Source organism: Oncorhynchus mykiss, chromosome 21 (genome assembly GCF_013265735.2).
Source record: "Oncorhynchus mykiss isolate Arlee chromosome 21, USDA_OmykA_1.1, whole genome shotgun sequence".
NCBI classification, from domain to species: domain Eukaryota; kingdom Metazoa; phylum Chordata; class Actinopteri; order Salmoniformes; family Salmonidae; genus Oncorhynchus; species Oncorhynchus mykiss.
Window position 1 is genome coordinate 12,790,722 of NC_048585.1, and position 27,878 is coordinate 12,818,599.

Sequence of the window (27,878 nt, forward strand, 5' to 3'; positions counted from 1 at the left end):
TTCTTATCTTTATATAGTGTCTTCATACCTTTATATAGTGTCTTCTTATCTTTATATAGTGTATTCTTATCTTTATATAGTGTCTTCTTATCTTTATATAGTGTCTTCTTATATTTATATAGTGTCTTCTTATCTTTATATAGTGTCTTCTTGTCTTTATATAGTGTCTTCTTATCTTTATATAGTGTCTTCTTATCTTTATATAGTGTCTTCTTATCTTTATATAGTGTCTTCATACCTTTATATAGTGTCTTCTTATCTTTATATAGTGTCTTCTTGTCCTGTGTCTGATCTCCAGGTCAGCTGACCATGATCGTGGGCCAGGTGGGTTGTGGGAAGTCGTCCCTGTTGCTGGCCATGCTGGGAGAGATGCAGACCCTCAGTGGAAAGGTCTACTGGAGCAAGTGAGTGGTAGCAAACGGCATAAGCTACATGTTAGAAGGTCTATAACAGGGTGTAAATCTCTGGGTTCCTCATCTTTATTAGGTACTGAACATGCTGAGGTCCACTCAAAGACCAAGATGGACACACATCTCATTTCCTCTTTATCCCTCTCAGTCTCGTTTTGGGTCGTCGTGTCTTTCTAGAGTTGACTAGCTGTCAGACTCGTCCATTAAGTCCATGTGAAATGGGTGTTTCACTGTGCTTCTCCACCAATGCTAATCAAAGCCTTCATCTGTGGAATAAGAAGCCATTCCACCCTCCATCTTGTTGGTCCTGTGTGTTGTCTTTCCTGTGTCTGTGTCTGTCTCTGTGGCTGTGGTTGCTATGGAAGGAGAGCTGGCTGCTCCTCTGTCTCTCTGTACATCGCTCACTGTCTGCTTGCTGGGGACAGCTTTGCCTGAACTTTGACTGTCTAACATCATCTATCTATCTACTCATCTCTATAACACAACCTCACAGTCACCATCACTTATAAAGCTGGACCTTTCCATTTTCAACTCTCTGTCTTCACATTTCTCTGTTATTCATATTTTTACAACAAAACAGAAAATCTATGTCCATCTCCTAGGGCCAAATCTTAATTTGAGATCTGCATTCACATTAATGTACTCTAATGTCAAATTAAGATTGGGTCGTCTGTGATGTTCTGGAGATGGATCTCTGATTAGCATTCATAGCATTAGCATTTAGACTGAAACCTGAGCGGAAGAACAGACACATGCTAATTGCTAACGAACTGGGCGTTGCAGCATTTTCTTGCCAACGACATATTGGCTGGGAGTTAGCGTGATTACTTGTCCAGGAAGTGTTCAATTGTATAATTGAATTAGATTGGATGGGGTTAAGTATTTGTTTGGGTTATTGAATGAATAATACTCTTCTGACCGGAAGGTTTTCATTTGGAGCTAGACTGAATGAAAACAGTGGTATTAGTTTGTTGTAGGTTTAGTAACTGTTGATTTGATTGTTCTCCATTAAGTCGCAGCCTGTTAATAAGCTGTAATATACCCTACCAATCTATTAAACACTTCTCTCCCTTCATACACTGCTATGAAACATGGTCCATATAGTTCTTTAAAGTTCTCTATGAGACTGATGGTGCACCACAGTTACCATTAGAACCACTATGTCTCCTCAATCTGTTTAGAACCGTAACGGCTGCTCTTCTTAGCAGTAATCCAAAAATGAAATGGACCTTTCCAAATAAAGTCCACTCTTATGTGAGCGAACGAAGGTGCCAGTCAGTACCATAGCAGGACAGGTAGTCACCACGGGCCGTAGACACTAACCTCAGCCTTGTCTGTGTTCTGTCTTCTTCTGTTGTGGTTGTTTTCTATCTAAATCAGACTGCCTGTGAGTGAGATGCTGCACGAGGCCAACAGGTATTTTCTCCCTCGGGTTTACTCTTCCCATCTCACCCCTGTACAGTACATTCTACATTTACAAGTCATTTGGCTATTAGTTGACCATGTGAATCATTTTGGTCTCAACACTTAAGTCATTTGGCTATTAGTTGACTAGTTGAATAATTTTGGTCTCAACACAAGTAATTTTACTATTCATTTGATAGTTGAATCATTTGGGTCTCAACACTTAAGTCATTTGGCTATTAGTTGACTTGTTGAATCATTTAGGTCTCAACACTTAAGTCATTTGGCTATTAGTTGACCATGTGAATCATTTAGGTCTCAACACTTAAGTCAGTTGGCTATTAGTTGACTTGTTGAATCATAGGCGGGCTAGTTTTGAATATACACCAAATATGTGAACGGACTAGTGGCCCCAAGGACTGGGTTGAGAATGGTTGATTAAGCAGACACTGTTATCCCCACTGAATCCCACCCACCCTCATGTAGACCCACATCATTCTAGGAGAAGCCATAACACTATTAGAGCAGACAGTGTCCTGGGCCTGAGACAATGACAGTATCATGACAGTATGCCTGCACTGTTGAGGGAGGTCATTCTGTAGATAAAGCTGGATTAAATTGACTCTTGGCTCTCTGTCCAAATGTCTTCGCCCCCGATACACAGTTTTAGGGCTGCCCTACAAAGCAGGGCTGTAAGGACACTTCTGCTAGATTTACATTTGAACACACATACGCGACTCTGTACACACACACACACACACACACACACACACACACACACACACGCGTGCGGTTCAGCTCTTCATGTGTAAAGGAAGTTGAAGTCGAGGTGGTTGTGTCTATCTGGCTGTACAGACTCTAACACATTGAACGTGACTTGCAGTTGTTTTGAGATGGACGGGTCTTTTGAAGAAACCAGGAGGTACCCCTTTTTAAACTTCCTCTGAAGGGACCCTGCCGTCACCCCCTTCCTCCCTTCCCCTGCCGGCACCCTCTTCCTCCCTTCCACTGCCATCATTCTCTTTATCCCTCCCTAAATCCCTCCATTCCACTGCCATCATTCCCTTTATCCCTCCCTCAATCCCTCCATTCCCCTGCCATCATTCCCTTTATCCCTCCCTCAATCCCTCCATTCCCCTGCCATCATTCCCTTTATCCCTCCCTCAATCCCTCCATTCCCCTGCCATCATTCCCTATATCCCTCCCTCCCTCCCTCAATCGCTCCATTCCCCTGCCATCATTCCCTATATCCCTCCCTCAATTCCTCCATTCCCCTGCGATCATTCTCTTTATCCCTCCCTCCCTCAATCCCTCCATTCCCCTGCCATCATTCTCTTTATCCCTCCCTCAATCCCTCCATTCCCCTGCCATCATTCCATGTATCCCTCCCTCAATCCCTCCATTCTCCTGCCATCATTCCCTATATCCCTCCCTCAATCCCTCCATTCCCCTACCATCATTTCCCTTATCCCCCCTCAACCCCTCCATTCCTCAGTCATGGTGATCATTGAGTTGTTACTAGCTGGTCGTGGAGTGAGTCGTGGAGTGTTTGTGTGCTTCCATGCTGGGAGTCTGGGTCTGAAGTAACTGACTGAAAAGGCAGTTAAAGGGATAGAGATATATTTTGACACTGTGGATTCGCCTCCACAGTATGTTTTCAACAGGAGACAATAGGAATACAGTACACAAAGAGACCAACATCCTGGTCAGTGTGCATGACCCATAGCTAACGTCTTCATTCTCTCTTTCTCTTATATCGTACAATTACTCAGCCATTAATAACAGCTACGGCTAACATGTGGTGGTGGGAACACTGGTACACAATGGTACACAAAGCACTGTGCCTTCAGATACATAATGCTCTTATCCTCAAGCATATCCTTTGGGTAGTTCTTTGGGTAGTTCTGCTGCACATCCAACAAGATCAACAAACTGGACTCCCAGCACATTGTTGTTATTTTGGTTCAACTCTTCCAGCTCATCATTAACCTGTGTTAGAAACCTAAACCCACTACCCCCACTCACTGCTTGATGTGCCTCAATGTTGACGTCTCAAAGATTACCCCCTCCCCTACCTCCATGTTTGTAGTTTGAGCTCTCTCTCTCTTCTGCCTCCATTTCCCATAATGCCTCAGTAAGAACAGGTACTCTGTGGGCTACGCTACCCAGAAGTCTTGGCTGCTGAATGCCACCGTGGAGGATAACATCACGTTTGGCAGTCCCTTCAACAAACAGAGGTAAAACACCACTCTCTACTCTACCCTACTCTACCCTACTCTACTTTACTCCACTCTCTACTTTACTGTACTCTACTCTACTCTACTTTACTGTACTGTACTGTACTCTACTCCACTCTACTCTACTTTACTGTACTGTACTGTACTCTACTCTACTCTACTTTAACTCTACTCTACTCTACTCTACTTTAACTCTACTCTACTCTAACCTACTGTACTGTACTCTAACCTACTGTACTGTACTGTACTCTACTCAAACCTACTGTACTGTACTGTACTCTAAGCTACTCTACTGTACTCTCCTCTCCTCTACTCTACTGTACTGTACTGTACTGTACTGTACTGTACTCTAACCTACTGTACTGTACTCTACTCTACCCTAATCTACTGTACTGTACTCTCCTCTCCTCTACTCTACTCTACTCTAACCTACTGTACTCTACTCTACTCTACTATACTCTACTCTAACCTACTGTACTCTACTCTACTCTACTCTAACCTACTGTACTCTCCTCTACTCTACTATACTCTACTCTAACCTACTGTACTCTACTCTACTCTACTCTAACCTACTGTACTCTCCTCTACTCTACTATACTCTACTCTAACCTACTGTACTCTACTCTACTCTAACCTACTGTACTGTACTCTTACCTACTCTACTGTACTCTACTGTACCCTACTCTACTGTACTCTCCTCTCTACTCTACTCTAACCTACTCTACTCTACTCTAACCTACTGTACTGTACTGTACTCTACCCTACTTTACTGTACCCTACTTTACTGTACCCTACTCTACTGTACTGTACTCTACTGTACTCTACTCTACTCTGCTGTACTCTACTCTACTGTACTGTACTGTACTCTACTGTACTCTACTCTACTGAACTCTACTCTACTGTACTCTACTGTACCCTACTCTACTGTACCCTACTCTACTGTACTGTACTCTACTGTACTCTGCTGTACTCTGCTGTACTCTGCTCTACTGTACTGTACTCCACTCTACTGTACTCTACTCTACTGTACTGTACTCTATTCTACTCTACTGTACTCTACTCTACTGTACTGTACTGTACTCTACTGTACTCTACTGTACTCTACTCTACCCTACTCTACTGTACTCTACTGTACTCTACTCTACTGTACTCTACTCTACTGTACTCTACTCTACTGTACTGTACTGTACTCTACTGTACTCTACTCTACTGTACTCTACTCTACCCTACTCTACTGTACTCTACTGTACTCTACTCTACTGTACTCTACCCTACTCTACTGTACTCTACTCTACCCTACTCTACTGTACTGTACTCTACCCTACTCTACTGTACTGTACTCTACTCTACTCTACTGTACTCTACCCTACTCTACTGTACTCTACTCTACCCTACTCTACTGTACTGTACTCTACCCTACTCTACTGTACTCTACTGTACTCTACTCTACTGTACTCTACTCTACTGTACTGTACTCTACCCTACTCTACTGTACTCTTCTCTACTGTATTATCTGCTGCTCCTCAACACCATTCATCAATGTAATTAAGACTAGACCAATGTTTGTGTTTGGTTAATTCACTTGGTCTTGCATCAGCTGAGATGTACTTTTAATGACACTAATTAGATGGTCCATCATATTGCTATCACTCTTGATGCTTCTTGAGGCTGATGCTGGCTTATATCTCTTCTCTAATGAGGACTGTTTTCCTGTGCTGTTGAATCCCTTAGTTTCCAAGGAAGCCATGTTTCTAACTGTGTCTTAATAGAGGGTGTTGTCAGTCTGATGCCCTGCTGTGTGTCTCAGATACAAGACTGTGATTGATGCCTGCTCCCTGCAGCCTGATGTAGACCTCCTGCCCTTCGGAGACCAGACGGAGATCGGAGAGAGGGTACTGAAACACTGGCTAAATTATTACATTATTATAATCACCTCAGTATTATTGTGTTTTTTTATCACTGTCTATTCTCATCTTTTTAAGCACAAGCACTCTTACCTCAGACACAATGACATATTATACCAAGAACTAGTAGTGAACAGTGATTTGTGTCAGATTCCTTGTGTACCTGGCTACTCTTCTTAACAGTCTGTTTTTCTCCCAGGGGATCAACCTGAGTGGAGGCCAGAGACAGAGGATATGTGTGGCTCGGGCTCTCTACCAGAACACCAACATCGTCTTCCTGGTGAGTCAATGAATGATAAAGTGCTTTATCTATTGACTTCAATAGAAGATCCATTTCCTGTTGAGTTCACTGGAAGAGGCTGGAAGCTCTCCCTCAAGGATGCCTTCTCAGAATAGTCAGACAGAGCCAGGGTGTTCTAGAGTGTTCTCTTTGTGTTCTAGGGTGTTCTCTAGGTGTTCTAGAGTGATCTCTTTGTGTTCTAGGGTGTTCTCTAGGTGTTCTCTAGGTGTTCTAGGGTGTTCTCTAGGTGTTCTAGGGTGTACTAGGGTGTTCTCTAGGTATTCCACAGTGTTTTCTGTGTTCTCGGGTGTTCTCTGGGTTTTCTATGGTGTTTTAGGGTGTTTTCTCTAGGTGTTTTAGGGTGTTCTCTAGGTATTCTAGGGTGTTCTCTATGTGTTATAGGGTGTTATCTAGGTGTTCTAGGGTGTTCTCTAGGTGTTTTAGGGTGTTATCTAGGTGTTCTAGGGTGTTCTCTTGGAGTTTTAGGGCGTTCTCTATGTGTTCTAGGGTGTTCTCTAGGTGTTCTAGGGTGTTCTCTAGGTGTTCCAGGGAGAGCCAAATAGAGCCAAAGACAGGGACACCCTTTTCTATTCCCTAAACAGTACACTGCTTTTGGGACAGTGTGTGAGTAAGGATTAACTATATCGGGAATAGGGTGGGATTTCAGAGGCAGCCAGGGAGATCCAGGGAGGGCCAGCCAGCCTCCCTCTGTATGGGAACGGGAGGAGCAGCAGGTGGGATGGATCTCTGTCCGCAGGCCTCTCTTGTAACCATACCATACTGCTGACAAGAGTTGTCATGTCGTTTACAGGCATCCCTCTGCTCTGCCATCTGGCCTGGCTAGCCATATACACACTCACACACGTACACACACACACACGTACACACAATCACACGCACACACACACACGTACACACACACACACACACACGTACACACACACGTACACACACACACACACACACATGTACACACACACGTACACACACACACTTTCCCGTCTCTCGCTGCTGCAAACAACTCTATGTACATCTACATCCCATCATTTCTTGTGGCAAACTGTTAATTGGATGTCTAACCTCCGCCCCTGATACAGCCTCTCTGGCTGTCATGGGATAGGACCGGGCACGTTCCTCCATACGTAGCTCAGCGCACACTGACAAATGTGCCAAATAAGGAAATAGCCTCTAAAGTGCTGTATTAATACACAATGGGACTGCAGAGTGAACACCCAGCTAGAAGCAACATCTATTAGCTAAGTACGTCTTTATGACGTCTTGTCTCCTAATGAGGTGTCTATCATGCTGTGTCTGATGATCTCAGACCTTCTGCCCTCAGGACTGTTTACGTGTCTCAGTGCTGGACAGTATAAAGACTAAGTCATCCTAGGGTAATATACATTGGTGTTTATTCAGGTTCCGGGGTCCTCTGGGAACTAGGTTTGATTGGCTGTATGTTCTGAGGTCATCTCAGACCTGTGAATTAAACGTGCTGTGACTTAATATGAATAAAGGATGATCTCCTGTTAAAAAAAACATCATTTAATCCACAGTCTTTCACTCTGATACGCTCTGATCTGATTGGATCGTCCATGTTGCCTCTGACCCCTGATCTCTGACCTTTACCCTCAGGATGACCCGTTCTCAGCGCTGGACATCCACCTGAGTGACCACCTGATGCAGGAGGGCATTCTGAAGTTCCTACAGGATGATAAACGCACCGTGGTCCTGGTCACACACAAACTGCAGTACCTCATCCACGCTGATTGGGTGAGCATCTCAACAGTCTGGTGTGGATTCCTCTCTACCGTTTGTCCTCTCTACCGTTTGTCCTCTCTACCGTTTGTCCTCTCTACCGTTTGTCCTCTCTACCGTTTGTCCTCTCTACCGTTTGCACTGGGTCTGTATTCATAAAGCATCTTAGAGTAGGAATGCTGCTGATACAGGATCAGTTTTTCCTTTTAGATCATAATAAAGAGTACGACACGGACGGGGCGGGGGGACCTGATCCTAGATCAGCATTCCTACCCTGAGACGGTTTGTTTATAAGGGTCCTGGTTTTACACTCTTCTCTCTGTGTCCCAGATCATAGCCATGAAGGATGGCTCAGTGCTGAGGGAAGGCACTCTGAAGGATATTCAGACTCATGATGTAGAGCTGTATGAACACTGGAAGACCCTGATGAACAGACAGGACCAGGAACTAGAGAAGGTCATATTCACTTCTTTACTCTCCTACTGACAGACTGTCTGTAACAGAGGAGGCTGGTGGGTGGAGTTATAGGAGGACGTGTAGGAGCTCATTGTAAAGGCTGGTATGGAATAAATGGAATGGAGCCAACACATGGAAACAACGTGTTTGACCATTCCATTTATTCCAGCCATTACAATGAGCCTGTCCTCCGATAACTCCTCACACCAACCTCCTCTGGTCTGTAATGTGTAGTGTAGCTAATTTACCTGCCAACCAACCTAACAACAGTTGTATCTGTACTGCAGGACACTGAGATTGATAACTGTCAGACTGCTCTGGAGAGGAAGACCTTGAGAAGAGCTTTCTACTCCAGAGAGGCCAAGAACCAGGTCGACGATGACGAAGAAGGTGAAATGCATTGTCAACACTGTATCTCATACAAGTTAAGTTCTGTTACGACATATGACAATAATCACTCATTCTCTGGTCCCTGACAGAGGAGGAAGAGGAGGAGGAAGAGGACGACAACATGTCGACGACCACCAGTCGGCGCTCTAAGATCCCGTGGAGGGTGTGCTGGCAGTACCTGTCCTCTGGTGGCTTCCTCATGGTCTTCCTCATGGTCTTCTCCAAGCTGCTGAAACACTCAGTCATGGTCGCCATCGACTACTGGCTGGCCGAATGGACTGCTAATGGCGATGGCCCAGTCAATGGGACTGCTTATGACGATGTCCCAGTCAATGGGACTGCTAATGGCGATGTCCCAGTCAATGGGACTGCTAATGACGATGCTAATGGATATGCCCCAGACTTTGGAAATGTTACAAGAGACTTTGTCAATGCCTCTGCAGCAGCTGTCTTCTCCAATCGGACAAACTCAGCGGTGAGATATGAACACCTTTCACAACCAGTACTCAGTGTTAGTGGAAGTGAGTAAGGCCTGTTGAAATCCTGATATCTGACAGAATGTGTCTTTGTGGTGTATAATGTGGTTACTAGGCTGGTCTGCCTGACTCCTACTATGTGTCTTTGTGGTGTATAATGTGGGTACTAGGCTGGTCTGTCTGACTCCAACTATGTGTCTTTGTGGTGTATAATGTGGTTACTAGGCTGGTCTGCCTGATTCCTACTATGTGTCTTTGTGGTGTATAATGTGGTTACTAGGCTGGTCTGCCTGACTCCTACTATGTGTCTTTGTGGTGTATAATGTGATTACTAGGCTGGTCTGTCTGACTCCTACTATGTGTCTTTGTGGTGTATAATGTGGTTACTAGGCTGGTCTGCCTGACTCCTACTATGTGTCTTTGTGGTGTATAATGTGGTTACTAGGCTGGTCTGCCTGACTCCTACTATGTGTCTTTGTGGTGTATAATGTGGTTACTAGGCTGGTCTGTCTGACTCCTACTATGTGTCTTTGTGGTGTATTGTGTGGTTACTAGGCTGGTCTACCTGACTCCTACTATGTGTCTTTGTGGTGTATTGTGTGGTTACTAGGCTGGTCTGCCTGACTCCTACTATGTGCCAGTGTTTATCATCCTGTGTGGAGCGGGGATAGCTCTGTGTCTGATCACCTCTCTGACTGTGGAGTTCCTGGGTCTGTCTGCTGCTACCAATCTGCACCACAACCTGCTCAACAAGATCATCCACGCACCTATCAGGTACCCACGACACACCTCACCCATCAGGTACCCACGACACACCTCACCTATCAGGTACCCACGACAGACCTCACCTATCAGGTACCCACGACACACCTCACCTGTCAGGTACCCACGACACACCTCACATATCAGGTACCCACGACACACCTCACCTATCAGGTACCCACGACACATCTCACCCATCAGGTACCCACGACACACCTCACCTATCAGGTACCCACGACAGACCTCGACTATCAGGTACCCACGAAACACCTCACCTATCAGGTACCCACGACAGACCTCGCCTATCAGGTACCCACGACACACCTCACCTGTCAGGTACCCACAACACACCTCACCTATCAGATACCCACGACAAACCTCACCTATCAGGTACCCACGACACATCTCACATATCAGGTACCCACGACACACCTCACCTATCAGGTACCCACGACACATCTCACATATCAGGTACCCACGACACACCTCACCTATCAGGTACCCACGACACATCTCACATATCAGGTACCCACGACACACCTCACCTATCAGATACCCACGACACACCTCACCTATCAGATACCCACGACACACCTCACCTATCAGATACCCACGACACACCTCAACCATCAGGTATCTACGACACACCTCACCTATCAGGTACCCACAACACACCTCACCCATCAGGTACCCACGACACACCTCACCTATCAGGTACCCACGACACACCTCACCTATCAGGTACCCACGACACACCTCACCTATATGGTATCTACGACACACCTCACCTATCAGGTACCCACGACACACCTCACCTATCAGGTACCCACGACACACCTCACCTATCAGGTACCCACGACACACCTCACCTATCAGGTACCCACGACACACCTCACCTATCAGGTACCCACAACACACCTCAACCATCAGGTACCCACGACACACCTCACCCATCAGGTACCCACGACACACCTCACCTATCAGATACCCACGACACACCTCACCTATCAGATACCCACGACACACCTCAACCATCAGGTATCTACGACACACCTCACCTATCAGGTACCCACGACACACCTCACCCATCAGGTACCCACGACAGACCTCACCTATCAGATACCCACGACACACCTCACCTATCAGGTACCCACGACACATCTCACCTATCAGGTACCCACGACACACCTCACCTATCAGGTACCCACGACACATCTCACATATCAGGTACCCACGACACACCTCACATATCAGGTACCCACGACACACCTCACCTATCAGGTACCCACGACACATCTCACCCATCAGGTACCCACGACACACCTCACCTATCAGGTACCCACGACAGACCTCGACTATCAGGTACCCACGAAACACCTCACCTATCAGGTACCCACGACAGACCTCGCCTATCAGGTACCCACGACACACCTCACCTGTCAGGTACCCACAACACACCTCACCTATCAGATACCCACGACAAACCTCACCTATCAGGTACCCACGACACATCTCACATATCAGGTACCCACGACACACCTCACCTATCAGGTACCCACGACACATCTCACATATCAGGTACCCACGACACACCTCACCTATCAGGTACCCACGACACATCTCACATATCAGGTACCCACGACACACCTCACCTATCAGATACCCACGACACACCTCACCTATCAGATACCCACGACACACCTCACCTATCAGATACCCACGACACACCTCAACCATCAGGTATCTACGACACACCTCACCTATCAGGTACCCACAACACACCTCACCCATCAGGTACCCACGACACACCTCACCTATCAGGTACCCACGACACACCTCACCTATCAGGTACCCACGACACACCTCACCTATCAGGTATCTACGACACACCTCACCTATCAGGTACCCACGACACACCTCACCTATCAGGTACCCACGACACACCTCACCTATCAGGTACCCACGACACACCTCACCTATCAGGTACCCACGACACACCTCACCTATCAGGTACCCACAACACACCTCAACCATCAGGTACCCACGACACTCCTCACCCATCAGGTACCCACGACACACCTCACCTATCAGATACCCACGACACACCTCACCTATCAGATACCCACGACACACCTCAACCATCAGGTATCTACGACACACCTCACCTATCAGGTACCCACGACACACCTCACCCATCAGGTACCCACGACAGACCTCACCTATCAGATACCCACGACACACCTCACCTATCAGGTACCCACGACACATCTCACCTATCAGGTACCCACGACACACCTCACCTATCAGGTACCCACGACACATCTCACATATCAGGTACCCACGACACACCTCACCTATCAGATACCCACGACACACCTCACCTATCAGGTACCCACGACACACCTCACCTATCAGATACCCACGACACACCTCAACCATCAGGTACCCACGACACACCTCACCTATCAGGTACCCACGACACATCTCACATATCAGGTACCCACGACACACCTCACCTATCAGATACCCACGACACACCTCACCTATCAGATACCCACGACACACCTCACCTATCAGATACCCACGACACACCTCAACCATCAGGTATCTACGACACACCTCACCTATCAGATACCCACGACACACCTCACCTATCAGGTAGCCACGACACACCTCACCCATCAGGTACCCACGACACACCTCAACCATCAGGTATCTACGACACACCTCACCTATCAGATACCCACGACACACCTCACCTATCAGGTACCCACGACACACCTCACCTATCAGGTACCCACGACACACCTCACCTATCAGGTACCCACGACACACCTCACCTATCAGGTACCCACGACACACCTCACCTATCAGGTATCTACGACACACCTCACCTATCAGGTACCCACGACACACCTCACCTATCAGGTACCCACGACACACCTCACCTATCAGGTACCCACGACACACCTCACCTATCAGGTACCCACGACACACCTCAACCATCAGGTATCTACGACACACCTCACCTATCAGGTACCCACAACACACCTCACCCATCAGGTACCCACGACACACCTCACCTATCAGGTACCCACGACAGACCTCACCTATCAGGTACCCACGACACACCTCACCTATCAGGTACCCACGACACACCTCACCTATCAGGTACCCACGACACAGCTCACCCATCAGGTACCCACAACACACCTCACCCATCAGGTACCCACGACACACCTCACCTATCAGGTACCCACGACAGACCTCACCCATCAGGTACCCACGACACACCTCACCTATCAGGTATCCACGACACACCTCACCCATCAGGTACCCACGACACACCTCACCTATCAGGTACCCACGACAGACCTCACCCATCAGGTACCCACGACACACCTCACCTATCAGGTACCCACGACACACCTCACCCATCAGGTACCCACGACACACCTCAACCATCAGGTATCTACGACACACCTCACCTATCAGGTACCCACGACACACCTCACCCATCAGGTACCCACGACACACCTCACCTATCAGGTACCCACGACACACCTCACCCATCAGGTACCCACGACACACCTCACCTATCAGGTACCCACAACACACCTCACCTATCAGGTACCCACGACACACCTCACCCATCAGGTACCCACGACACACCTCACCTATCAGGTACCCACGACAGACCTCACCCATCAGGTACCCACGACACACCTCACCTATCAGGTATCCACGACACACCTCACATATCAGGTACCCACGACACACCTCACCCAACAGGTACCCACGACACACCTCACCCATCAGATACCCACGACACACCTCAACCATCAGGTATCTACGACACACCTCACCCATCAGGTACCCACGACACACCTCACATATCAGGTATCCACGACACACCTCACATATCAGGTACCCACGACACACCTCAACCATCAGGTATCTACGACACACCTCACCCATCAGGTACCCACGACTCACCTCAACCATCAGGTATCTACGACACACCTCACCTATCAGATACCCACGACACACCTCACCTATCAGATACCCACGACACACCTCAACCATCAGGTATCTACGACACACCTCACCCATCAGGTATCTACGACACACCTCACCTATCAGATACCCACGACACACCTCACCTATCAGATACCCACGACACACCTCACCTATCAGGTAACCACGACACACCTCACCCATCAGGTACCCACGACACACCTCAACCATCAGGTATCTACGACACACCTCACCTATCAGATACCCACGACACACCTCACCTATCAGGTACCCACAACACACCTCACCTATCAGGTACCCACAACACACCTCACCCATCAGGTACCCACGACACACCTCACCTATCAGGTACCCACGACACACCTCACCTATCAGGTACCCACGACACACCTCACCTATCAGGTACCCACGACACACCTCACCTATCAGGTACCCACGACACACCTCACCTATCAGGTACCCACGACACACCTCACCCATCAGGTACCCACGACACACCTCACCCATCAGGTACCCACGACACACCTCACCTATCAGGTACCCACGACACACCTCACCTATCAGATACCCACGACACACCTCACCCATCAGGTACCCACGACACACCTCACCTATCAGGTACCCACAACAGACCTCACCTATCAGATACCCACGACACACCTCACCTATCAGATACCCACGACACACCTCACCAACAGATTCTTATACTCTTTATGACATCATCCGTGTTGAAATAGAAGGGAACTGAATAGTTGAACCAGAAAGAATGTGTTGAATAATTTATTTAAAAAAAATGTTAAATCACATTTTAGATATTTTTCAGACTAACATTTGAAATAATATATATTTTGAATCTCTTCTCAGATTCTTTGACGTGACCCCCTTGGGCCAGATCCTGAACCGTTTCTCAGCTGACACCAACATCATAGATCAGGTGATTCTGAAAAGGATGTTCACCCCTCAGTAGATTGATCTGTTGACTTATTTCAGTCAGGAGTATTAGGGTAAAGTACCCTAGTGGTTAAGAGTGTTGGGACAGTAACCAAATGGTTGCTGGTTCAAATCCACATCCGACTAGGTGAACAATCTGTCGATGTGCCAATGAGCGAGGCACTAAACCCTAATTTCTCCTGTAAGTCGCTCTGGATAAGAGCGACCACCAAATGCCAAAGATTTAACTGTTAAATGAGTACTGTGGGAATCATCTACTCATGAAGCTGTCTGATGAAGGATCTGTCTTTGGCCATGGTGTGATTGGACAGACTCCAGTGCTGGCCTTAAGATTACAGCTCACACAAATATTAAGAGTTTGTCAGTCATTTGCAGGCGTCAGAATTAGTCCATTGTTGAGATGAGTCAATGTCCCACGTCATTATATTACGTCCCTCAGGTGACCTCAGATTGTTAAAGAGGACGACATTGAGGTCCAGAGCGTAGGTCAGAAATGTAGCACTGACATGATACTATCTCCTCCCTCTCTCTCTCTCTCTGTCCCCCCTCTCTCTCTCTATCTCCCCCTCTCCCCCCCCCTCTCTCTCTCTCTATCTCTGTCCCCCCTCTCTCTCTCTCCTCCCCCCCTCTCTCTCTCCTCCCCCCTCTCTCTCTCTATCCCCCTCTCTCTCTCCCCCCTCTCTCTCTCTATCTCCCTCTCTCTCTCTCTCTCTCTCTCCCCCTCTCTCTCCCCCTCTCTATCTCTCTCTCCCCCATCTCTCTCCCCCCTCTCTCTATCCACCCTCTCTCTCCCCCCCTCTCCCCCCCTCTCTCTCTATCTCCCCCTCTCTCCCCCCCTCTCCCCCCCTCTCCCCCCTCTCTCTCTATCTCCCCCCCTCTCTCTCTCTCTCTCTATCCCCCCCCTCTCTCTCTCCCCCCTCTGTCTCCCCTCTCTCTCTATCCCCCCTCTCTCTCCCCTCTCTCTCTCTCCCTCTCTCTCTATCCCCCTCTCTCTCTCCCCTCTCTCTCTCCCCCCCCCCTCTCTCTCCCCTCTCTCTCTATCCCCCCCTCTCTCTCCCCTCTCTCTCCCCCCCCCCCTCTCCCCTCTCTCTCCCCCCTCTCTCTCTCTATCCCCCCTTTCTCCAGCACATCCCTCCTACCCTGGAGTCTTTGACCCGCTCCACTCTGCTCTGCCTGTCAGCCATCGGGGTCATAGCGTTCGTCACCCCAAGCTTCCTCATCGCTCTGATTCCTCTGGCTGTGTCCTTCTACTTTATACAGAAGTACTTCCGGGTTGCCTCAAAGTGAGTTCACTGGGCAGACCTGGTCCATTTCAGCTCAATGTAGTTTCCTTTTACAGTATCACAACAGCATCACAACTTCAAATTCTCTCTCTCTCTCCCTCTAACTATCTTATCTGTCTCTCTCTGTCAGGACTACCTGGGTGCTGTCATTGTGTTATACTATGCTTTTCGTCTCTGTTTCCACATTGTCCAGACTTTTTTCATTTTCTCTCTCAGGGACCTTCAGGACTTAGATGACTCCACCCAGCTTCCTCTGCTGTGCCACTTCTCTGAGACTGCAGAGGGACTCACCACCATCCGAGCATTCAGGCCAGTGTACCATACACACACACACACAGGCACACACACAGGCACACACACACATGCACACACACACACACACACACACACACACACACACACACACACACACACACACACACACACACACACACACACACACACACACGTGACAGTGTGGAAATTTCGCCCAGAGCATCGTTACACAACATACTCAAGAAGCACTTATAGGTTTTAGGAAGGCAGTAACACTGTACTTAGCGATCCGAAACTCGAAAGAAAGTGGTGGATTTGTTGACACTGGAGGTTAATTCCTTTGCGTATATGTAATATTAGTGTGAACAACTTGAATCCCATCTAGAAGTCTTCCAACCCATCCAGAACCATTCATTCATGGAGGAAGGAGGATATCACAAACCCAAATCTTTCTCTTGATCCAGAATTACATGAATCCCACTCTAAACAGTTCACGAACATTCCTCCTTTTCCCCAGAATCGTGGTAATCCAACATTAAACAGCTCTCACGGTTACTACCCCTCAGACAGCCTCTTCCTCCCTGAAGACTTCCTCATCTTGGCAGCACCGTGACTTCTCTCTCTTTCTCTCTTGGTCCAATGTTAGATGTCACTTAGCTATGTAGCAGCCATGGTCCAACTCCCATCATCAGGCAGGATAGTCCAGTCCTGAAACAATCCCACTTCAGTGTTTGTCTAACGGAGGTGGTTCTATGAACCATAACCAGGACTGGGACCAGGAGACGTGCGGACGAACACAGTCTAGACGCCGGGTTCAAACCTGGTCACATGGGAAATAATCTGGTAGGTATTAGCTATATTTATTTTCCATTTGTTCTTCAGACATGAATCTCGATTCAAGCAGAAGATGCTGGAGCTGACAGATACCAACAACACAGCCTACCTGTTCCTCTCTGCTGCCAACCGCTGGTTGGAGGTCAGAACGGTGAGATAACATTAATGTCCATGATTGAACCATGACATTATTAATAAGATATGGGACTATTGTAATACTAATGGTATCTTACTGAGTATTCAACACGATACTCCCTGGTTTCTTATCACACTGAGCTGCACAGTTAGAAGAAATTACTTGTTGAGGTTAGAGCTAAATGCTGTGTTGAATTCACAACTTCAAATTCTCTCTCTCTCTCTCTCCCTCTAACTATCTTATCTGTCTCTCTTTCTCTCTCAGGACTACCTGGGTGCTGTCATTGTGTTAACAGCAGCAGTAGCCTCGATATGGAGCTCTGGCAAGAACCTTCCCTCTAGCATGGTGGGGTTAGGCCTGACCTACGCCCTTACAGTGAGTCAACGTGTTACACGATTGTGTGTAGAGGTGAAGGAGTCAGGCGCAGGAGAGCAGAGATGTCCGAGATGTGTTATTTAATGGGCAAGTCCAAAAACATACAGGTCAGGAACAATACCAAAAAACAATCGCCCTCGACAACCGAGAAACCAGTTATTCACGGAAGGAGGGAAAAACAACGCTCCTAAATATATACACACTTGGTTTAATACGGGAAAACAAAAATAGGCACAACCTTAACGAGCAACGAATAATCCTGCACAAACCTAGGCAGGCAACAGGGGTAATTATACACACAGAAATGAAGGCAAATGAAACCAGGTGTGGAAAAAGCAAAGAGAAAACCAACAGAAAAGGAAAGAAGGATCGGTGAAGGCTAGTAGACGCCGAGCGCCGCCCGAACAAGGAGAGGAACTACCTTCGGTGGAAGCCGTGACACAACGTCTCCCCAATGTCACACAAACATGAATATACCCACAGAACAGAAACAACATACAGGATCAACTTCATCAAATGAGAATCTTTTTAATAACAAGCCCTTATTCACCTGGATCTGATTGTAGTTATATTTACAAGATGTCAAGGCAGCAAGTGTTTAGACAACGTATTCAGTAGAACATGTATGGAACTGTACAGAGAAGGACTGCATCAGTCACATTAATGAGAGGAGTGTTGTTGCCAGTCCTTTGTAGAGAAGGGATATTTGTAATAGATGGATTGTATTCCTCTCCCACTGCCAGTAGATGTGAAACAATAGACGCTGTATTGTCCTCAGCAGCCATCTTTGTTTGTACTGTAACAAAAACCCACCGTTTTGTTTTCTGTAGGCTTATCACTCCTCAGAGAGCATGGCCCTTCCACGACTCTTCTCCATAGCACTCTCTTCTGACTGATCAGCCTTTTATGTATTCTTCTCAACCATTAAAGACCTTTGGTTTACCTCATATTGTCCAAGGCAATGGGCAAAAAAGACTCCCACTCAGACATATTACAATAATAATAATAACAATTATTATAATTAATAGTATTATTAATAGTAGTATTATTTATATACCTAGTAAGGACACTTCATAGAACATGGATTAAATATATATTGTGTTTACCTCCCGTTACCCAGGTGACCAACTACCTGAACTGGGTGGTGAGGAACCTGGCTGACTTAGAGGTCCAGATGGCTGCTGTCAAGAAGGTCAACAGCTTCCTGAGTACAGAGTCTGAGAACTACGAAGGCTCCATGGGTAAACTAAACACACTCCCACACCAAATGCTGCTTCCCAATACCCTGGAGTCTCTTGTGACAGAAGCTGGACAGTACACACACAAGATGTGGTTTAACACACAGTCAATAGAACATAGTAATGGAATCCTGCTGAAACACACAGTCAATAGAACAGAGTAATGGAATCCTGCTGAAACACACAGTCAATAGAACAGGGTAATGGAATCCTGCTGAAACACACAGTCAATAGAACAGGGTAATGGAATCCTGCTGAAACACACAGTCAATAGAACAGAGTAATGGAATCCTGCTGAAACACACAGTCAATAGAACAGAGTAATGGAATCCTGCTGAAACACACAGTCAATAGAACAGGGTAATGGAATCCTGCTGAAACACACAGTCAATAGAACAGAGTAATGGAATCCTGCTGAAACACACAGTCAATAGAACAGGGTAATGGAATCCTGCTGAAACACACAGTCAATAGAACAGGGTAATGGAATCCTGCTGAAACACACAGTCAATAGAACAGAGTAATGGAATCTGAAACACACAGTCAATAGAACAGGGTAATGGAATCCTGCTGAAACACACAGTCAATAGAACAGAGTAATGGAATCCTGCTGAAACACACAGTCAATAGAACAGAGTAATGGAATCCTGCTGAAACACACAGTCAGTAGAACAGGGTAATGGAATCTGAAACACACAGTCAATAGAACAGGGTAATGGAATCCTGCTGAAACACACAGTCAGTAGAACAGGGTAATGGAATCTGAAACACACAGTCAATAGAACAGGGTAATGGAATCCTGCTGAAACACACAGTCAATAGAACAGGGTAATGGAATCCTGCTGAAACACAGTCAATAGAACAGGGTAATGGAATCCTGCTGAAACACACAGTCAATAGAACAGAGTAATGGAATCCTGCTGAAACACACAGTCAATAGAACAGAGTAATGGAATCCTGCTGAAACACACAGTCAATAAAACAGGGTAATGGAATCTGAAACACACAGTCAATAGAACAGAGTAATGGAATCCTGCTGAAACACACAGTCAATAAAACAGGGTAATGGAATCTGAAACACACAGTTCAAAATATGATCATCATCTCTGCTCACGCTATTTGAAAAGTCCCTCACAAAATGAAATCCATAGATGTTCAACTAAGCACTCACCCATGACAGACTGTAGCTGGCCAGTGTGCTGCACAACATGGTTCTGTGTTCCGAGATCAAATCAAATACAATTGTATTTGTCACATGCGCTGAATACAACAGGTGTAGACTTTACAGTGAAATGTTTACTTACAAGCCCATAACCAACAATGCAGTTATTAAGAAAAATACCTCCAAAAATAAGAAATAAAAGTAAAAAATAATTAAAGAGCAGCAGTAAAATAACAATAGTTCAGCGAGGCTATATGCAGATTAAGTCTTTAGTAAAGGGGCACCCGGTAGGCTAGTGGTTAGAGTGTTGGACTAGTAACCGAAAGGCTAACAAGATCAAATCCCTGAGCTGTCAAGGTACAAATCTGTCGTTCTCCCCCCGAACAAGGCAGTTAACCCACTGTTCCTAGGCCGTAATTAGAAATAAGAATTTGTTCTGAACTGACCTTCCTAGTTAAATAAAAATACATTTAAAAAAGTAAGCACTGATTGAAGCTTCCATTTATCAAATGTCTTCTCCAACATGTAACAGCGAGGATGACTCAACATAGTCTAGGCTTCTACACATCTATAAAGGACTATGTTTAAAAATCCATGGCAGTAGAACAGTCAACCGCACAGGGCAACAATCTGACCGTATGGTAATGTCTTTAGATTTACAGTGTGGGGCAGAACGACCTGACACAGTGTTTCTCCTCCCGAATTCCAACATAATTTCTCTAGTGTGTCTCTGTGGAGTTTACAATAGTCCCGTTACTGGTCTCCTTCCAAAGCAGCATCGAAGTTTAAGTGATGTGCTGTTGCCATGGCGATGTTAAAAAAAGAAGAGAAGGGGGTCATGTCTCTTGGGGGAGGAAGATAAGAGGGCTAGAACTAAGGGAGGAGCAAAAGGGAGAGAGTTCTTGTGGAACAACGAGGAGGTGGGATTGAAGAGGAGAGGAGAGGAGGAGGAGAGGGAGGAGAGCTTCTTGAAGAGGAAGAGATGGATGGGAGGGAGGAGAGAGTCCCCCATCTCTAGAGCCATGGCCCTGCTAGAGTCCTGTGGTCAAAGAACCCCTGCCAGAGTGGGCTGTCCTCCTACACTGTGACGTAATGGAAAGTTTGGCCCTGATAGCAATACAACGATAATAAGTGGATCTTGTCCAAGCAACGAGCTGTCATCTTGCCCTGTTTTATCCTCCCCTTTGATTCATTTAGTTCTTTTGTTTCCTCTGCATCCGTTCACAGCTCTTAAGTCATGAGGAGAAAACCACCAACCCTTATTTTAAGGACTGCATGCATGGCTTTAGCAGTAAAACACAGAGTACTTTTGAAGTAGCCAAATGCTGCAGTCTAAACAGACCAGAGCCTGGTCACAGAAGGAAGAGTGGTCCTGAGTAGCACTTAGGGCACCACTTTTGACAAAGAGACCTCTGTTTACTGCATCGTCAGTTGTGTGACTGTCCCCAAATTCACTACTGTATGACTGTCCTGGAAGTCCTACTGTATGACTGTCCTGGATGTCCTACTGTATGACTGTCCTGGATGTCCTACTGTATGACTGTCCTGGATGTCCTACTGTATGACTGTCCGGGAAGTCCTACTGTATGACTGTCCTGGAAGTCCTACTGTATGACTGTCCTACTGTATGACTGTCCTGTATGTCCTACTGTATGACTGTCCTGGATGTCCTACTGTATGACTGTCCTGGATGTCCTACTGTATGACTGTCCTGGATGTATTACTGTATGACTGTCTGGGATGTCCTACTGTATGACTGTCCTGGATGTCCTACTGTATGACTGTCCTGGATGTCCTACTGTATGACTGTCCTGGATGTCCTACTGTATGACTGTCCTGGAGGTATTACTGTATGACTGTCCCCAAATGCACTACTGTATGACTGTCCTGGATGTCCTGCTGTGTGACTGTCCTGGATGTCCTACTGTGTGACTGTCCTGGATGTCCTACTGTATGACTGTCCTGTATGCACTACTGTATGACTGTCCTGTATGTACTACTGTATGACTGTCCTGGAAGTCCTACTGTATGACTGTCCTGGATGTACTACTGTATGACTGTCCCCAAATTCACTACTGTATGACTGTCCTGGATGTCCTACTGTATGACTGTCCTGGATGTCCTACTGTATGACTGTCCTGTATGTCCTACTGTATGACTGTCCTGGATGTCCTACTGTATGACTGTCCTGGAAGTCCTACTGTATGACTGTCCTGGATGTACTACTGTATGACTGTCCTGGATGTACTACTGTATGACTGTCCCCAAATTCACTACTGTATGACTGTCCCCAAATTCACTACTGTATGACTGTCCTGGATGTCCTACTGTGTGACTGTCCTGGATGTACTACTGTATGACTGTCCCCAAATTCACTACTGTATGACTGTCCTGGATGTCCTACTGTATGACTGTCCTGGATGTACTACTGTATGTGTTATTGTGCCGTAGGCTATAACTAGGGCCCAGAGTTTTTCTGTTCCTGTCAAGGACAAACTTCTAACCCTAGTTATTGTGTGTGATCACAATATATAATTACACATCTCATTCATGTTTTGTTAATGGTTGACTATATGTGTTGTTTCCAGATACCACCCAGGTCCCCGAGGACTGGCCCCAGCACGGAGAGATAAAGATCCAGGATCTGTGTGTACGTTACGACCCTCTTCTGAAGCCTGTCCTCAAACACGTTAATGCCTACATCAACCCCGGACAGAAGGTAAGTAACAGCCCTGTGTCTTAAAGCAACTGTGAGATGTAACATTGTGGCTGTAGCTTCAATAAAGATCACATTTAGGGAGCTAAGCAACCCCGGCCAGAAGCTAAGTCACACCCACTCACAGAGCCCTCCCTTAATGCAACTGTGACATCACACGTTGTTCCTGACTATATCGCTGAATAAAGATCACATTTGAACGCAGTGAAAAGCAAGCAGACGTTTACGTTCTGTTTGAATCACAGCCCTGTGTCTAAACGCAACGGTGAGTTGACACCTAGTGAAGAAACGGACTAGTTGGTCGCGGCGACTCTGTGTGGCGTGCGTCTTACCGCTTTCTGCACACACATGTCCGTTCTCCCAGGGCAGTGTTACTGTACCTCAGCAGACTCCTGCTATCTGACCTGACTGATGAGGCTGCTTCACTTCTGCTGTGAGGAGCCTGAATGCAGATACACAGGTAGAGAGAGATATCCAGTCCAGAGCAGAGAATCAGAGATACAGAGCTACTAGAACTCCTTCTGAGACCGTGTTCTTCAGTCTTGGTCCTAGAGAGACACGGGTTGTGCAGGCTTTTGACCCAGCCCAGTACCAACACACCACAGGAGGTTGGTGGCACCTTAATTGGGGAGGACGGGCTCGTGGTAACGGCTGGAGCGGAATAGGTAGAATGGTATCAAACACATGGGTTGACGCCATTCCATTCACTCCGTTCCAGTCGTTATTATGAGCCGTCCTCCCCTCAGCAGCCTCCCCTGCAACACACATTATTCAACTGATTGAGTAGTTCATGGAGCCCTTGACTTGTTGAATCAGGTGTGTTAGTTCATGCTGGGTTCATAGCCAGGTGTAAGGCGTCTAGGTGTAGCAGGTAAGGTGGAGTCAGGCACAGGATACAGAGATGAGTAATTCACCTAACTTTACTCAAAACAACAAATATTCCAACAAGGAAAATAATCAAGCTCACAAATACAGACCAACTTACAACGAACAAACACGCACAAAACCAGGGGGGAACCCAGCATGAACATATAATTATGGGATGGAAACCAGGTGTGTACAATGAAGACAAAACAAATGGAAAATGAAAAGTGGATCGGCGGCGGCAAGAAAACTGGTGACGTCAACCGCCGAACACCGCCCGAACACCGCCCGAACACCGCCGAACAAGGAGAGGGACTGGAAGCAGGCCTGGATATTAGGTATCTCTCTATCTGTGTATCTGTGAGTGTTTTATAAGCAGGCCTGGATATTAGGTATCTCTCTATCTGTGTATCTGAGTGTTTTATAAGCAAGGCTGGATATTAGGTATCTCTCTATCTGTGTATCTGTGAGTGTTTTATAAGTAAGGCTGGATATTAGGTATCTCTCTATCTGTGTATCTGTGAGTGTTTTATAAGCAAGGCTGGATATTAGGTATCTCTCTATCTGTGTATCTATGAGTGTTTTATAAGTAAGGCTGGATATTAGGTATCTCTCTATCTGTTGTATCTGTGACTGTGTCTCATAAGCATTCCAGGGCTGATATTATGTCTGGAAGATCATGATGATTTTAGTGTCTCCTGCTGAGCCTCAATTTCTACAACCACCCTGTATTCCCCTTTAAATCTGACTCAGTTTAGGTATCACAGTAATCCTCATATACTCAAACATCTTAAATCTGGGGATATAAACCCTTAGTAGAGAGGCCTGGCTGTGTGTGTGGCTGTGTGTGTGTGTGATGTCTTTGACCAATGAGAGAAAGCGTGAGTGTGGAACTGTATCTAAGAATAGTAATGTATTGTGGTTGTATGTGAGGCTGACTGCTTGTTTATGGGTAGCTCCATCTTTTACAGTAACTACACTGTAAAAAAAACAGTCCTGTTGTTTTTAAGGTCATTTACTGCCAGCCAGTTACCTGTTAGTGTCCTTTTTTTCAGTAACTATGTTACTGTAAACTTTACAGTAATGTACTGTTAAATTAAAGTTTCTGTAGGACTTACCTTGTGAGGAAAAACTCCTAGTCTTGTTCCTGAGAGTAGAGGGCCAAGCTGTGACAGATTGTGTCTCCCATTGGCGTGAAATGACGGTTTAATAACTAATCAATGCCCTCTTTCTCCCTCTCCTCTCTCTAGGTGGGCATCTGTGGACGCACAGGAAGTGGAAAGTCCTCCCTCTCTCTGGCCTTCTTCAATATGGTCGACGTGTTTGAAGGTTAGTCTCCTGTGATTCAGGTGTAGAAGGTCTCTGAAACTGTGGACAGGAGCCTTGATGCTCAGGTCTAGCACTCGTTACACAGCTCCCTCATAGTGACTGTCTGGTTTTATTTACAGTAGATTGAAAGAAGTGGTTGTACAAAACCCTCTCACAGTCCTCCCCACAGTCCTCCCCACAATCCTCCCCACAATCCTCCCCACAATCCTCCTCACAGTCCACCTCACAGTCCTCCTCACAGTCCTCCCCACAGTCCTCCCCACAGTCCTCCTCACAGTCCACCTCACAGTCCTCCTCACAGTCCACCTCACAGTGCTCCCCACAGTCCTCCCCACAGTGCTCCTCACAGTCCTCCTCACAGTGCTCCTCACAGTCCTCCTCACAGTCCTCCCCACAGTCCTCCCCACAGTGCTCCTCACAGTCCTCCCCACAGTGCTCCCCACAGTCCTCCCCACAGTGCTCCCCACAGTCCTCCCCACAGTGCTCCCCACAGTCCTCCCCACAGTGCTCCCCACAGTCCTCCTCACAGGCCCTCCGACTCTTTTTCAGTAGCGTGTTAGTGGACATAACATAACTATGGTGACTGCAACCAAACGCTGACACCAAAGGTCAAACTATTTCCTTGACTTTCCTGTCCCAAAGTGCCCATTCAAAAGTCAGAGGGAGGCTTATAATATGATAGTTAGTTTGAGTGGAGCTGTGTTTATTCTCATCTGATAAAGGGAAATAGGTCCTCTGCTGAAATCCATAGCCTCCTTTTAGTTTCCTCTGTTTACACAGTACGGCCCTGTGGTCACTGTCATCCTGACATCCTATGATGATGTCATATTTAGTTCTCCTTGGTACACAACTTTCTGCAGGGGGCCTGTTATTGTTAGTATGCATATCTCCAGCCTCTGGCCAAAATGTCATAAATAGAATAATCAAAACATAATGTTCTGGATTTATTTCCTACTTTGAACATCAGTTTGTCAGAATCCACTGATCAACAACCATATGATAATATTCCGGTTTTACTCTGAATAATCTTTGTATTTACTCCGCTCCTAGTCAGCCGATTCAGACAAACCCATCTTTCACCAAACCCAACATGCTCTGTTTTTCCACACGAGCACTGCTGCCACAGACAAATGTATTTTACTTAACAATGAATGAAGACACATATTTGTTACCAGTGTCCCCTTATAAAGGCAGAGGGAGCGAGCTTGAACACTACCATGTTGACTGTAGTCGTACTAATAGACTCGCCAGTGGACATTCTTGGGAAGATAATGTCCCCAGAAATAGACTAAATAAATAGAGTAGAAATGTGAAATATCTTCAGTGAGTAATGATAATAAATGTGATGTTCAGCTTACTTGTGTAATCTTCTACAATATACAGAACAGAATGGCATCAACAACCAGACCATTTGATGCTCTCACTCTCTTTCTGTATCTCTCGCTATCTCTCGGTCTGTATCTCTCTTTCTGTATCTCTCGCTATCTCTCGGTCTGTATCTCTCTCTTTCTGTATCTCTCGCTATCTCTCGGTCTGTATCTCTCTTTCTGTATCTCTCGCTATCTCTCGGTCTGTATCTCTCTCTTTCGCTCGCTCTTTATCTTTCTCTCTCTCTGTCCGTATCTCTCTCTCTGTCTGTATCTCTCTCTGTCTCTCGCTCTGTCTGTATCTCTCTGTCTCTCGTTCTGTCTGTATCTCTCTCTGTCTCTGTCTGTATCTCTCTCTCTGTCTCTGTCTGTCTCTCTGTCTCTGTCTGTATCTCTCTCTCTGTCTGTATCTCTCTCTCTGTCTCTCGCTCTGTCTGTATCTCTCTGTCTCTCTCTCTGTCTGTATCTCTATCTCTCTCTGTCTGTCTGTATCTCTATCTCTCTCTGTCTGTCTGTATCTCTATCTCTCTCTGTCTGTATCTCTCTCTGTCTGTCTGTATCTCTCTCTCTCTGTCTGTATCTCTCTCTCCCTCTGTCTGTATCTCTCTCTCTCTCTCTCTGTCTGTATCTCTCTATCTCTGTCTGTATCTCTCTATCTCTGTCTGTATCTCTCTCTCTGTCTGTATCTCTCTCTGCATCTCCTCTCAGGGCGGATCATCATTGATGGTATAGACATCTGTAAGCTGCCCCTCCAGACCCTGAGGTCTCGTCTGTCCATCATCCTCCAGGACCCGGTGCTGTTCAGCGGATCCATCCGGTACGTCGGCTACGTGTAGAACCTTAGAATGTTAGAACCCTTACCAGGACACTGTACGTGTAGAACCTTAGAATGTTAGAACCCTTACCAGGACACTGTACGTGCAGAACCTTAGAATGTTAGAACCCTTACCAGGACACTGTACGTGTAGAACCTTAGAATGTTAGAACCCTTACCAGGACACTGTACGTGCAGTGAAGAACCAGGTGTCTGTGTGTCTGTGTGAGAGCCAGTCAGTGTGTGTGTGAGCCGGTGTGTACTTGCAGAACGTTAGAACCAAGATACTGGGTCAGGACCACGTGCTCTGGCTGTTGACAATCACAGATATGCACACAGGAACGTGCCCAGAAGCTGACATAAGAGACACATTATAATAAACAGTAACTTCCTCATGTCCCTCAGTGGAGAAATAGATCAGTAGATTATAATCAATGTATAA

General features: G+C 46.4%; 1 protein-coding gene across 11 annotated transcripts in view; it reads left to right on the forward strand.

Moving 5' to 3' along the window:
• Positions 1 to 27,878, forward strand: part of LOC110490810 (ATP-binding cassette sub-family C member 9) — an 80,755-nt gene that overhangs the window by 45,722 nt on the left and 7,155 nt on the right. For 7 of the 11 annotated variants that reach the window (XM_036956931.1, XM_036956936.1, XM_036956930.1 and 4 more), the window contains 20 exons: positions 299 to 404; positions 1,791 to 1,826; positions 2,698 to 2,736; positions 3,950 to 4,051; positions 5,859 to 5,943; positions 6,155 to 6,235; positions 7,868 to 8,005; positions 8,321 to 8,446; positions 8,734 to 8,836; positions 8,926 to 9,311; positions 9,923 to 10,086; positions 14,977 to 15,046; positions 16,189 to 16,346; positions 16,563 to 16,655; positions 17,484 to 17,586; positions 17,836 to 17,946; positions 19,067 to 19,187; positions 22,935 to 23,065; positions 25,177 to 25,255; positions 27,331 to 27,439. In XM_036956931.1, coding sequence (XP_036812826.1) covers positions 299 to 404; positions 1,791 to 1,826; positions 2,698 to 2,736; positions 3,950 to 4,051; positions 5,859 to 5,943; positions 6,155 to 6,235; positions 7,868 to 8,005; positions 8,321 to 8,446; positions 8,734 to 8,836; positions 8,926 to 9,311; positions 9,923 to 10,086; positions 14,977 to 15,046; positions 16,189 to 16,346; positions 16,563 to 16,655; positions 17,484 to 17,586; positions 17,836 to 17,946; positions 19,067 to 19,187; positions 22,935 to 23,065; positions 25,177 to 25,255; positions 27,331 to 27,439 — 2,341 coding nt within the window. The remainder of the gene's footprint in view (positions 1 to 298; positions 405 to 1,790; positions 1,827 to 2,697; positions 2,737 to 3,949; positions 4,052 to 5,858; positions 5,944 to 6,154; positions 6,236 to 7,867; positions 8,006 to 8,320; positions 8,447 to 8,733; positions 8,837 to 8,925; positions 9,312 to 9,922; positions 10,087 to 14,976; positions 15,047 to 16,188; positions 16,347 to 16,562; positions 16,656 to 17,483; positions 17,587 to 17,835; positions 17,947 to 19,066; positions 19,188 to 22,934; positions 23,066 to 25,176; positions 25,256 to 27,330; positions 27,440 to 27,878) is intronic. The other 4 variants (XM_036956934.1, XM_036956940.1, XM_036956935.1 and 1 more) reach the window with 2 other exon arrangements.